The sequence below is a fragment of the Amblyomma maculatum genome, chromosome 10 (assembly GCF_055883805.1).
Source record: "Amblyomma maculatum isolate TAMU_Amacu chromosome 10, ASM5588380v1, whole genome shotgun sequence".
Taxonomy (NCBI): Eukaryota; Metazoa; Arthropoda; class Arachnida; order Ixodida; family Ixodidae; genus Amblyomma; species Amblyomma maculatum.
Window position 1 is genome coordinate 7,302,668 of NC_139353.1, and position 13,058 is coordinate 7,315,725.

The 13,058-nt window shown below is 42.7% G+C and overlaps 1 protein-coding gene across 1 annotated transcript; it reads right to left on the bottom strand.

Moving 5' to 3' along the window:
• Positions 1-958: 958 nt before the first annotated feature.
• LOC146175490 (sulfotransferase 2A1-like) lies at positions 959-1,903 on the bottom strand. The gene has a single exon (XM_084580780.1). It carries the CDS (start codon positions 1,901-1,903, stop codon positions 959-961), a length of 945 nt encoding a protein of 314 aa, XP_084436906.1.
• Positions 1,904-13,058: the final 11,155 nt, after the last annotated feature.

Genomic DNA, 13,058 nt, shown 5'->3' on the forward strand with positions numbered 1-13,058 from the left:
TACAGAATTAGAGAACACGCAGTTAAGCGAGTGGCAAATTACTTTTTCGCTGTACTTCCTTTTCGCTTGGCGTGCACATAGCGCCATCCTGCATGTGGCGCACGGAAGAAGATAGACAGGGCATGACCTGCGAGATCGTCATCGCGCCGGCTCGGATCGGCAACGATGCTGCCGATGAAATGCGTCTGCAACTTGAGGCCCGCGCGTTTCGGCAAGGTGGCTGGCAGCGCTTCTACGTCTCGGAAGGATTAATAAATAAAAATGAAGTTGCTCGATAACGCCATCGCGTTCCATTCTTAAAGTCGAAGCTTAAGCGTCCTCCAAATTTTTTCGTCTCGCTTTTCATTTATTATTCTTTATCCCGATAATCGCCATAAGAATATTTATTTTCAAATATCAATAACCAAAAAAAAAAAAAAAATCCGTAACGTTTGCCTTAGACTCATAGACTCTCAGCTGCTTTAACTCCGTAATAATGTGCCCCTCATTTCCCTTTCAATTATCTGCATATAAAATTGAGCAAGAGTAACAAGATCCTGCCGTTGCTTGGCGAGTATCTGATTTGGGACGTTTAGAAATACATCGAAAATGCTTGTTCTCTGATCTCATTGCTAGTCCCTTTCATGCAAGCCATTTTGCGCAACGCGCGTCAATCTGGTGGTTGTCCTATATAAAACGCATTAGTACAAAGTTGAGCAATCGCTGATGCAGGAATACTTTTATTGAAATTCATATCACCCCTACTTTAGCTTGACAACGTAGTGTTTAATAGGTACCTCTGACATTAAAAGTTGACTGAAATGACGGAACACGTCTGAAGGAGAAGTTACAAGAACAGAGGCTGCAAAAGCATGCTCAGCTTAAATGCTTCGAAATGAACCAAGCAACATCAGCTAACATTCGTACTGCGTAAGGTAAAAAAATATGCATTACCCAGAATTACAGAAGGGATGAGATCCTAGGGCAGACCTAAGTGACTCCACAAGTTCATCACATCAGTTCCTTGTGTGTTTTCATGTATCCATTGTTTCATTTTCGTGACTTGATTTGGTGTAAAGTGGTTCTTCCAGTCACCGACAATGCCTTTCCTAACATAGCCTGAGCCTTCGTGCATTTCTTTCTTCACGGCAGCATCTTTTCTGAAAGGCTCCAAAGAGTTCAAGCACTTTTTTGGTGACAGCTCTACCAAACTTCTTATCCGCTCAAGAGGATTGTAGTTGAAGACAACCTTCATGGTTTCAAGAGTGGACGACTCCAAAACCTTTTCGAGCAGCACACGATCTTTCTTCAGTGCCCTGCCATGCTCTTCTCCGAGAAAGTCTGCTATCTTTATAATCATCGCTTCTGTGTCCTCTTTTAGTTGTTCATACGTGAGGAACAACACGTTCTCTTCGTCTTTTAGATTGTACCAAATTAAAAGGTGGTTAAAGTAGTCACCGTAAACGACGTTTCCGGAAATAAAATTTTCGAAGAAAGTCTCAAAGGAGACATCTGAGCAGTTCTTGGGTGTCATGCCTTTTAGAAAGTAGTAAAATGAAACGCAGCAGTCATAAGGATTTCTGGTCACGTAAATGTACTTGGCTTTCTTGGAGAACACCATGTTCTTAAGCGGAAGATGTGTAATCAGGGGCCCCACCCTCGCCGGACTGTTCGCTGCTTCAGCTCCAAGCAATTCAATGAAAGGCGCGTAAAGCATATACTCTGCAGGGTCGTTTGGCGGGCTGCCTCTTGTCAAAATATTGGATACGATGTACTGAGTCCATGTCGTGCCGCATTTTGGATACGTCACGATTATCACATCCTCAGCTGAGGGCTGGTACTCCATGGCAGAACGCACATTGGTGTCAGGGAAAAGTTGGAGCAGCGGGACGCCATTGATGTTCTTGTAAGCTTCGAAGTTCATCACAGAGCTGTGGTGTTTCCTGCAACAAAATTGGCTCATTTTTATGTCGAGGCGTAAAGAAAACTTTAGGTCAACTTTGACACGAAGCTTTTGGTTAATTTGCAGAAAAAACTATGGAGGTGTTCATCTAAGCAAAGATTGTGATTTGTAATATATTTAAGAGAATCACAGTTCTCGTAATGGCCTTTGACTAGACATACTTTAAACCAAAGACATTGCCAAAAGATTGAAACTGCATATTTTAAACACGCATGTCTCATTTACTGTGTGCAAAACTATTTTTTTTCCAGACGTGTTGCTCTAATAATGACACGGTTTTGAAGCCGCGTTCACTCTGCTCAAGCTCGTTATCATCTCTGCGCGCAGGGACAGTATCGATACATCTCTTCATCACCAGCAACCAGATTACACCCGCTTCAAGGCTAAGGCATCTTCCATATCTCTGAAATTAACCCGGTTATGTTAAATTCTTCAAGTTGAGGAACTATGAACATATACTCTTTGTAAAATATTGGTTTATGGTGTGGTAAAATGCAATGCATTCACATGGTAGAATGAACAATTTTTTTGTGGTAAGGATTAAGTTCGCCTACTACATGCCACTCCAACGCATTCTAATGCCTAGATTTTCAAAGTAGGTTCACTTAATGTAAAATGAATTTATTGAACTCCTGAGCTTTCGTTCGTGTGTTGCCGGTAAATGGCGCAACGAGATTTATCGTAACAGCACGTTTTTTTAGTAACGAAAAAAAAAAAAGGAGACATATAAATATATTCTTTATATTATAGCAGTTTCACTGACTAATTCTTGCCTTAAGGTATCGCTTAGTTTTACCTGAGATAAATATTGGTTTCCTTACTACATAACGTTTATGTGGCGAAAGTTATATATCGTTCCGTCTTCACGTTGCTAAGGGAAAAAGAAAAAATCGATGTTCGCTTGCATTGCTTAGCCCCTACTATATACAGAAGCCTTATTTCCACTTTTTAAGGAGATATTTTGTGGCTGAATATGCGTTAACGTAAATACATAAATTGTGGCCAGCTTCTTTGTGATTACGTGAATCGTGGTGGCAAATATGTTTCTTGCTGGCGGCGCTTTGAGGCTACGAAGCATCCCATTTCATTCCAATGCTGCTTTTGCAGTGTAGATTCTGTTATTTTACTTTAAAATTTCCCAAAGTGACAAGTGTTGTATTTATTTTACATCCATATTTCTCATTTGAAGTTGCTTCGTTCTCTGCAGAAAGCACAAAGAGGGGACTAAAAATTATATAATCAATTTCTTGCAGATAATAAAATAAACGTGTAGGTTTTCCTCAAAGACCCTTGAAAGCAAGCCGGGTGCCATGCAACTTAGCTTATTGAAGAAGGCATGCAACACTCTCTTGACCTCATTCGCTTTTGAGAGACCTTGTCAGCTCCGATCCATTCAACGCCGAAAAAACATTCGCTAGATTCCTAATCCCAGTGCAAATATGCTGTGGACAATATTTATCTTTTCTTCTCCCCTGTCAGTGCTTTTTCGTATTTAAGAGGTTTCAATATCTTTTCTGAGTGCGTCAGTTGGCATGGCCGCGCGAAGAGATGTTTTCGACAGCAACTCGGCTGTCCTTTATGTTGGCAAGCTTTCAGTTAGCTATTAGGAATTGTTTAGAGCTCTTTGGTGTGTAGATTTCACTATAGGCCCGGTTCGCGCACGTTAACGTTGCAATTTAAGTAGTTCTCAATACTTCGTGCAACAAAATTCAAATCTTGGTTAACATTTGCATTCACGGTTTCAATCGCGTGAATAAAAAAAAAAACGCTTGACATGGAAAAGTCAATCGCAAATCTAAACACCAGGCTAATGTCCTTGCAACTTCGCTTCCCTTGTGCCAGTATAAGCTTATAGGTGCTGTTTGGGCATACGTAACAGCTTAGTAGCCTCGAGAAATAGAAGTAAAACACACTACAGCCAATTTGCCAATGTGCTATTGTTCCCAAATGAAAACAAAGATGCGTGCTTCTCAATTCTGTTCGCAGCCTGTCAGCCCCATGCAGTACGGCATATAAAATTGAACCATGGCATTCTGTTGACATTAGACCCAGTTTTCAATGAACGGAAAACGCACATTAAATGTTAAAAATTCAGAGTAAGAGAGATTTCTACAACAAGCATTACTTTGCCCACAAGGCCACTATCTAGCTCTAAACTCTTACCTTTTCGGCGACTGATATAGATGGTTGCGGCTGGCAAATGTGAGCTTATGTAGACTGCGCTATAACCTTTAGGTGCCGTCGTTTTCATGCCAAGGCACGCATTGTTTTCGACGAATTTGGGACAAGGACAAACCAGGGGTTAGAAGAAAGCGTCTTATCACAAATTACCCACAGTTGAACACACATGCAATCCGAGGGCCAGCCTCGCGGCCAAATAGGTAGTTACTGCGAACATAGCTTTATGATAGGCATATGGCGCTCTGTGGCGACGATTGCCTGGAACTCAGAAGCGCTGCTTCAAATTGTACCAAGATTGCTGCTGGTCTACTGGCATTTTTTTTTCTTGGATAGTGCATTCTGTGCTGAAAATGATGCTTTCATTAGGCGAAAGAAAAAGTGGCTCATGTGTCAGAAGGCGAGGATATAGAAGACCGCGAAAAGTTTTGAAGCAGTGTACATTTTGGTGTTATATATAGGTAATCGTAATATAGTTAAAATAAATTGATCTATGATGCATCTACAAATTTTTATACCAACTATTAATCAACTTCGGCAGAAAAGGGAAAAGGCCTCAGCGTAGTGGAAAGAAATGATCTCAACGAACAATGCTGCAGGATAAAGAACCTAAACATGTCATTCTGTCCATCTAAATGCTTGAAAGGCAAATGGTTATCCTAATAAAAAGTGGTTAGACATGTAATACCACTCCTGGGGAAACGGTTTAAGGACATTAGATAGATGGATTGAAGCAGCGCTGCTAAGGATCATAATTGGTAACAGCAAGTGCAATGACAGTGCTTTTCAGTACTAGGGGAGGGCGTTGAGCCATTGTTGAATAGCTTTATTCAGGAAGAAAACAAGAGACAGAGGGAAAATAAGTATAGAGAAAGAGAAAACATACTTTATTTTCATCCTTGCTTTAGCCGCCATGCTTATAACGACCTTGCCTTACGAGGGCAGCTGGTCTGACAGGTGGTATGAGGCGGGCCGAACCCTCCAAGGACTATCGGAGGGGGAATGCGGTGATATGATGGCTGATGGACGTTCAAAGATACAGTAAAAAACATTGGCGCATGGTTCCACTGGTCTGATGATGGTACAGATAGGGCCTAGCCGGTGGTAAAAATGGTAAGTTGAATTTTCTGTAGGAGATGAATGGTTGCGGCGGAGAGTTAAGGGTGCGGCAATGAAATAATCTCTTTACTTCCTCGATGGCTGGCATAGTTTATGTCGATTTGTTTTCAATAATCAAGCCCCTCCAGCCCACATATGAGTATGGGCAGGAAAATACATGTGCCCAGTGTAAAGTTTCGCGGGTGAGTTGATCTATGGCAGCTCGTTACCTGCCATCTTGGCACCTTCAGGAGCCCGTCTATCGAAACTGGTTTAGGGGACTTCAGCCAGTTTTAATCAGCTCTTCGCGAATGTCAGAGGAAAGGTTGCCAGTGGGAATGGATATGACAACAAGGTACTAATCAGAACAGGCAATATGTCTGTGTTAATTATATGACAAAGCTGTTACTATGGGATGTATTTAAAATGTAGAAGTAACTGGCCCGATGTTTGGAGATGATCTGTGACTAGGGGATGACAGTAAATTCAAGTGAACCTGTTGTACTTATACTACGTGGAGTGTCGGTGTAATTGGAAGTACAATCGTGATGGGGTTGATGAGTAGTTAAAGCCTTATGCTGGCTTCGTGTCTGATGAGGCTTAGGCTACATGAAGGGGAACTATGCAATAATTTGGATTAAGGAGTGGGTCTGTTCTGATATACGGGGTTCTATTTAATTGCTTCCGGCTTCCTAGAGTGCCCATCTGCTCTAACTTCTGCTAGACAGGTGTGTTGTTTGCCTGAGTTGTTGAAGCAGTTTTGTTATCGATAAAAAGAGTCCTGTGCTGTACAGACGGAAGGCACAGCTTTGAACGGGGAGTAGTAGGTCGACTTTATACATGGTGTTGTGCGCAGCTGGGAGTTGGGATTTTTGGTGTTGATTGCTTAGAATATATGAAATGGTATGAAGGATTGGAACTTTCTTCAGTGCCTGTGCATTAATCATATCTGACGAGTCTGGTCCTCCCTATGCCAGTAGGCATCCGCATGATTACGCGGTAGAGTAAGTCTAGACTCAACTCATAACTTTGACTTAGTTTATGAGGCTAAAAGTCCCAAAGCGACTGAGGATAGAGGGACGCTGCAGTAGAGGGATCACGGACAAACACTTAAATAACAAATACTCCAGTTGCTTTCCAGCTTTTTTTTGGTGTAAAGAATTCTTGGTTGATTTATAGTATTTAACATGCCAAAGCGATTAAGGCTATGATGAAAGCTGCACTGGAGGATTCAAGAATTTTGGACCATCCAGAGCTTTATATATCCAATATTTAAGAGTAGGCGCGGGCTCTGCTTTCTGCTCCTGTAGAAAATAAGGCACCTGTGTACTGTTCTATGATGACAGCCCACGTTAGAGATACCCGTTTGGATTAAATTTATTTCTATAGGTTCTGCTCTGTCAGGGTTGAAACGCGTGTCCTTGAGATTAACATTCGAGTGTCCTAACCAACGAGCCACAGCGGTGGATTTTAGTAATCTATGGCCCTGTAATCCTGATATGATTTTGTGAGTAGATATTCCATAGTAAAGCACATGCTGTGCACAAGCGTACAAAAACACAGTCCATTAAGTTATAAGCCAACTGAAACCGACTCCAAACATTAGAATAAAGTTAACCGATGCTGCAGTCGGTCACTATAGGCTCTGCTGGCTTCCATAATTAAAGCCCCATGGAAAACGGGTTATAAATGCGTCATCTAAAAATGTTAAGTCTTTTAAGTTTTATATACAATGACTGCAAGAAGTAGCTAGGCGAAAAAACAATAGAGTTTGGTGGTGTTAATCACTAACGGGAAAGAGAGATTATGTAGGAGCTCACTTACACTTAAATTATCATTTATCGAAAACGTTGCTTGAACCTCGCAAGGTAAAATAAGAAAAACAGCCAGAACGTTACTGAAGAAATGACATTTTTTTATCAAAACTTTCCAGCTAGCGTTAAGAGCTGGATATGTCATGGTCATCGGCGACGAGTATTTTCTTTTTTTTTTTTTTGCACGGACAGAAAGGAATATTTGATATTTAAAAATTTTGCCCCTTTCAGAGCCACTGCTGCATCACCTATAGAGAAAATGACGCTGGATAAATCCTAATGCGTATTATGTTGCACAAAAAAGAATGTCGACAGTATGTTCATAAAATTCATACAAGCGAATTATAATGCAGAAGCCCCTTGGCTGAGCCCTAAACTCAGCAAGGCTGTCTTCACCAGTTCATGCTTTAAAGCTTAGTGCCCTCGAAAGTATTGGCGTCTTATATGGCTTTCTCATCTTGCGTAGTTGGACCTACAGTCAATTTAACCATAAAGAACATCATAAAAACGGTAGCCAGTGCCCCATATTTCTTGTATGCTGATTTGCCATTAAGCTCGAAGCATATAAAATGCAATCATTATCTTTAGTGGCAGATGAAAAGTAGTGCTTCCAGTATGAAATTGAAGATAAAATTTTTAAAAGATGACAGGCTGGCAGAGAGTATATACGGTGAGCAACCGTTAGCTGACCTATGATGCCGAATGAATTAAATGTATTAGAGTTGTTGTGTATCTTCTCTTGTGTTTGTGTTTGTTGCGCCACATATATCTGAATACGATGTAGGCAGTTATTCTGGATAAACAATGTTACTTTCACTGTCATTGATTATTGATAAATAAAAGTCCCAAGTTCACTTACCGTTTAACGAAATATAGCCCTGCTGAATATCTATTGAGAATAATGTAAGGAGTTTGCTTTTTGCTACCTGCAACCCCTTTGCTAAGACGAACACAGGGGCACTCTGTGCACACTTAAATTGCACCTAAGATGATTACTAGTACTACCTCTTTCCCATCACCTTTAATCTATAGTTTGGTGTAGCAGGCTACGGTCAAGTTTCCGCTCGCCGACCGACCACTCTCGTTCCCGTTAAACTGTCTTTCGACTGAGGGGATCACCTATGTTGCTTCTGCTGCCTTTCCATAGGGATTGAATAAGCAGGTTCCGGTTCGATTACAGTTATTATATCAACATAAGCATTTTGGCGGATTCTCTAGGCTCCTTTTTAACAATCTTAAAAAAACGTGTTCATAATCAGTTCTCTTTACGTAAACAAAAACAAAACAGTTGTCGATATGAGCAAGAATGAGCATTTCTCTCGAGATTTTCATATTGTGTGAAGGTTATGTATTAATAACCTGGAAACAAATGCAAAAATCACAATATTGACTAAAAACATTATTTGAGAGCACTAAGGAACATAGGTACATTTAGGTCTCCAAAGAAATTATACCATATCGTTTTTTTCTGCTCCGTGTTTTCAAGAGGACGACAACTATACTTAGAGCGCTTGGAGATAAGAGGTTAGTGCCCGCGCTTCTTAGTGTGCTCCCAATATTTGCTATAAACCTAGGTGATAAGAAAGCCTTCTTTCCTTATCATAAAGCATGAGATGGTCTCCTTTTCATAGAACCCATCGCGCTTCTGTTTTCGACGGGGTCATTGTCCCAGAAACGGACACCCAGCGGCTGATCGGAAATAGTTCTCTTCACTGTCCTGTTTCTTTGCTCTAGAAGATATTCCGGGTTAGTGAAACCTGCTAACAGACTGCGTATTGGCACATTAGTATATTTGTATGGCCAGGGGCGAATGTTCTCTTTGCCCACGCTGCAACCGGGAACTCGGAGTCGGTCATGCTGCCGGGGACGCCTTCTGCGCAAGCGCAAAATGAGATGTACGTTTGAACATGCGCTCCTGTCAAGAAGCGAGATTATAGAGCTTTGAATCTACCTTCATACTTCCTCACCTGGGAAGTTCCAATTAAGGGCTCTTTAGAAAAGGCACCAGAACTGCTTTGTCGCCAAATTTCTACATTTATGTAAAAAAGAAACACCTTCAAACAAGAGTGCCTCAACGTGCGAAAATTTGTTTATAAAAAAGAAAAACACACATTCCAGTTTCTGCTAGCCCTAACATAAGGAAGCTACATGAAGTTCTTCTCGATGAGTTACGAATCATTCGTGCCGAAAAAGTGCACTAAAACTACAACTTTCTACACAGATACACCCGGCATTGCTACATACAAATGTGAATGAAGTGAGGTGGGCTGAAATTTCTAGCAAATTACGCAATGAAAGCAATCAAAATTATGACGAAACATTTTTAACCAGTCGTTTTTAGTCCTCATTCGCATAATGAAGGCAATCTTCTCGACCACTGTATAACACAGAACAGCGCTCTTTATTAGACAGGATCACAGTTTTGGCCCGTACCTAGTCAGATTCGATATCGATTCAGTTTCCCAAATTTCTGTATTGTGCTGAGATGATGGTTCAGTTAGACGTTTTATATGCTTTATATTTTTCCTGCCTGACTTCATCTTTGAGCGCAGCGCTCAGGCGCATGTTCCTGGCCTGAGCGAGGTCGCCGCTATCGTAACCAATGGACAGAAATAAGGTTGCTCAGGGCCAATCCCATCCCAGTTAGCATTATTCAAATTGGCGCAGGATCTTGCTCGGGCACCCGCAACCAAAGTTTCGAACAACAAGATGGAAATCAACATGCATATCCGGGAGACCTCTTAATGCTATCGCGGGCTGAACTTAAAGCGAAGCTAAAGTGTACCCAGCCTAAAGTTTTCCGCGTGGCCATCCAATCTGAAGCATTGTAAGCTAATGCAAGCATTGCGAACGGTAGCGCTGTGGCGAGTGGAGGCTGAGATGGGAAGCGGCGGAAGAGGGGTGGGGCGGAGTGTAGGTTGGAAACCGGAGTTGGAGGTTAGACGGTGACGGTGGGCGTTATGTGCGAAAAATCACGAGCATCCCTTTGAGTTGTGGAAGTTAGCAGATCACACGGATTGCAGGCGTGGAGTACACAGCGAAACTTTACTTGAACAAACTTCAAGGTACCTCACGGAAACGTTTGTTAAAGTAAAAATTTCCCCGAATTGGAATAAGCAAACTGCAGCTTGTTTCTGTTAGCAAAAGCAAAAATCCAGGGATCAAATGATATTTAAACCCGTTTGTTTTTCACTATAATCATTTACAAGGGAAGAACGCAGTAATCTTGTTGCGCGTTTGCACTCGGGATTTCTGTGGCCATGAATTGAGTCACTCTGTCTACGCTCTCGTGAAGTTCATCCGGCGCAGTAGTCTACTAGGCAGCTAATGCCTTCAGTATCTGCAAGCAAACAATTGCTTCTTCAAGTGCTAATTTGGTGCTTCCTCGACGGTTGGATCTTCTTCCTTTCCTTCCGGAAGTATTGCGTTCGCTAGAATCTCTTCGGTAGTGTCGGTGGCGCATGTTTCTACCATAGAGCCGCGGACGGCACAGTAGCCAAAGGGCAAAGGACTGCCTGTGCCTAGTCTTTTTGACAGTTTTTTCTAGCCATCAGGTTCATTGTTGTCATCGATAACGCAGTTCTCTCTGAGATTAGTGTCCACAGGACTCCAGTTTTCAAAGTACGTACCTGATATCTGCCAACAGTTCATCGTCATTGTTGGCTTCACAGTCCAACAAATAATGGGCGACTGGCAGCTGCGTATTTCAGCTGCCTGCCACATATTAATTGGGTGAGGCTTCTGCATTCTAAGATTCACTAGAATGAGCAGCTAAGTGGCTGTAAGTAGTGTACCTTTACATTTTTTTATGATGCCAAGATGAAGAGGCTTTGGAATTTACGTACATTTTGGCGGCAGAAACACAACTCGGATATGGCTGAGACGTGTGCTATCTACAAAGCTGAGCAATTATGCACAAATAACAAAACCTTTTGATTTTATTCGGCCATCTAATCTTTGATACCCCTAATCCACAACGTAAGCACTTCATGCCACATCTTGGCCTTTGAATTTTGTGTGTAATCACACAGGAGCGAGGCAAGCCTTTTAAGAGACTTCGGACTGGAGTAGCAACCGATAATTGAAGGTGTCGTCTGGTGCGTATTCAATGTGTTACAGCAACACACTACTGTGTGATCCTGACATTTGTTCTCTTTCCACATATAGCACGTGGTTTTGGTCTAGAAAAGTTGCCAAAATACACGGGTTTCGACCGCATTTTATAAATCGGACTACATAAGTCACTGATGACGTCACGCAATTTATTTTCTCGCCACGTGCTTGCAGCAGCGGTGCCCGAGCTGCTCGCTTCATCCCAGGCCTGTTTTCATGCGATTGCGTAGCACGCTCGAAAACGATGCAACCATCCGCTACTTGCGGGAACACCGGTGTCACCGAAAAGTGCTGCGAATCTCAGAGCATTCTCTTGAACAAGAATGCTTCTGAATCGTAAATACTTTCGTCTATAGCAACAGTGTCATTGACTTTTCTGCATTATCTACTGCATGGCCTTAAATTTGTTGTCGGGAGCCGGCTACGCACAGTTATGATGTCGGGGCCTCAGAGTCCTTCGCAATGTCAACTTGACGCTGCGGGATTGTAGTCTATGTAAGATATAATGTCTTTGGTCGGAGGTCAGGAGCTTTCGTTCGGCGTTCATCGTTACTTAGCATGAGTACATTCGCCTCTCTATGAGCTAAAGGCAATGTAGGCTGAGGCACCTATGTCCAGCTATGGTTGTGGCCAACAATGGTTGTAGAGCAAAGAAAGTGCACAAAATCAACTTTGGCTTCGGCTGGCTCCGAGCACATTTAGGCCGCCAGGTCTGCTGAAAGTAATATATAGGTCCCATTTCGTCACGTGGTGAGGTTTTAGCTTTCTGAAATAATCTCTATAACCTGGGAGACAGAGAACTGCGCTGCAGAAAATGTTCGTAAAACTTGCATGCACATCACACAGTGGCTAGCAAAGCTTATCTGTCTGCCTTCGGCCTAGAGTCACTAGATACCTTTATATACTGCCTACTGAGCATATCTACCTATCTAGTGCGGTAAGTGTATCTAGTGAATCTACCTCAGCCCCGGTTTTAATACTACTGATGGCTAGCAAATTGATTGTCTCCTGTATACAGGCTCGATTCTCTTCTAAAAGTTGCTGGCCAAAAAAACAATGTCTGTCAAACCGGCCATGACCACCAGGACAGATACAAGCATCACTGCTTCATCGAGGCTTCAAAGTCAAGTCAGATATAACTCATTAGGGGGGTAATGTGAAACTACTTTGCTAAAATGGACAAAGTGGCCTTGAGTCTGTGATGCTCGCAGACTCAAGGCCACTTTGTCACATTCCACGCAAGCACTGAGGGCGTATGCAACGTCACACATTATTCTTCAGTCACCTGCGCCAGTTCTCCCTCCCTGGAAATTTATACAGTTAGGAGACAACAAGCCAACTGACATCCGCAGACAGACGTCTGCCAACTCTGCATCGTTGCTACGCCAGAGATTTGAAGAGCAAGATACTAGCCTGCCTCAAGATTTCATAGTAGTGTACTTAGATGGAAGCCTGCAAGGCTGTGAAGCCAAAACGGCAATCTACTGTCCGCGGAGACCTAGCCTGAATCAGACAACTACGTTTCAGCTTTCGGAACTACTTACATCTTTCTGCGCTGAGCTTGTGGCAGTTCAGGAGGCACTCTGCTCCCTGACTTCTATAACCATGCTCCCTACAGCACACGTTGTTATCCGCACTGACGCACTTCAAGCAGTACGTCTGCTCCGACGTGTCAGCCGCTGCCCTACAATTTGCCAGGACATCCACCCGCTTGCGCCGCGCATCCCACAATCAATACGCATTGAGTGGGTCCCACGGGATCTGCTGCCTTCCCAAAGTCAAGCTGATTTTGCAACCCGCCTCGTGAACCAAGACGCATCAATCCCACGGCTTCTCGAAGTCGACGACGCTACCCTCCTTTTGTCAAGAAAGGAGCACCTCCGGCGCCGCACGCGTGCACTTACCCCTCCGTG

Bases quoted from the DNA above. Each gene is read 5' to 3' on its own strand.
- LOC146175490 (XM_084580780.1), bottom strand. From the start codon at position 1,903: ATGAACTTCGAAGCTTACAAGAACATCAATGGCGTCCCGCTGCTCCAA.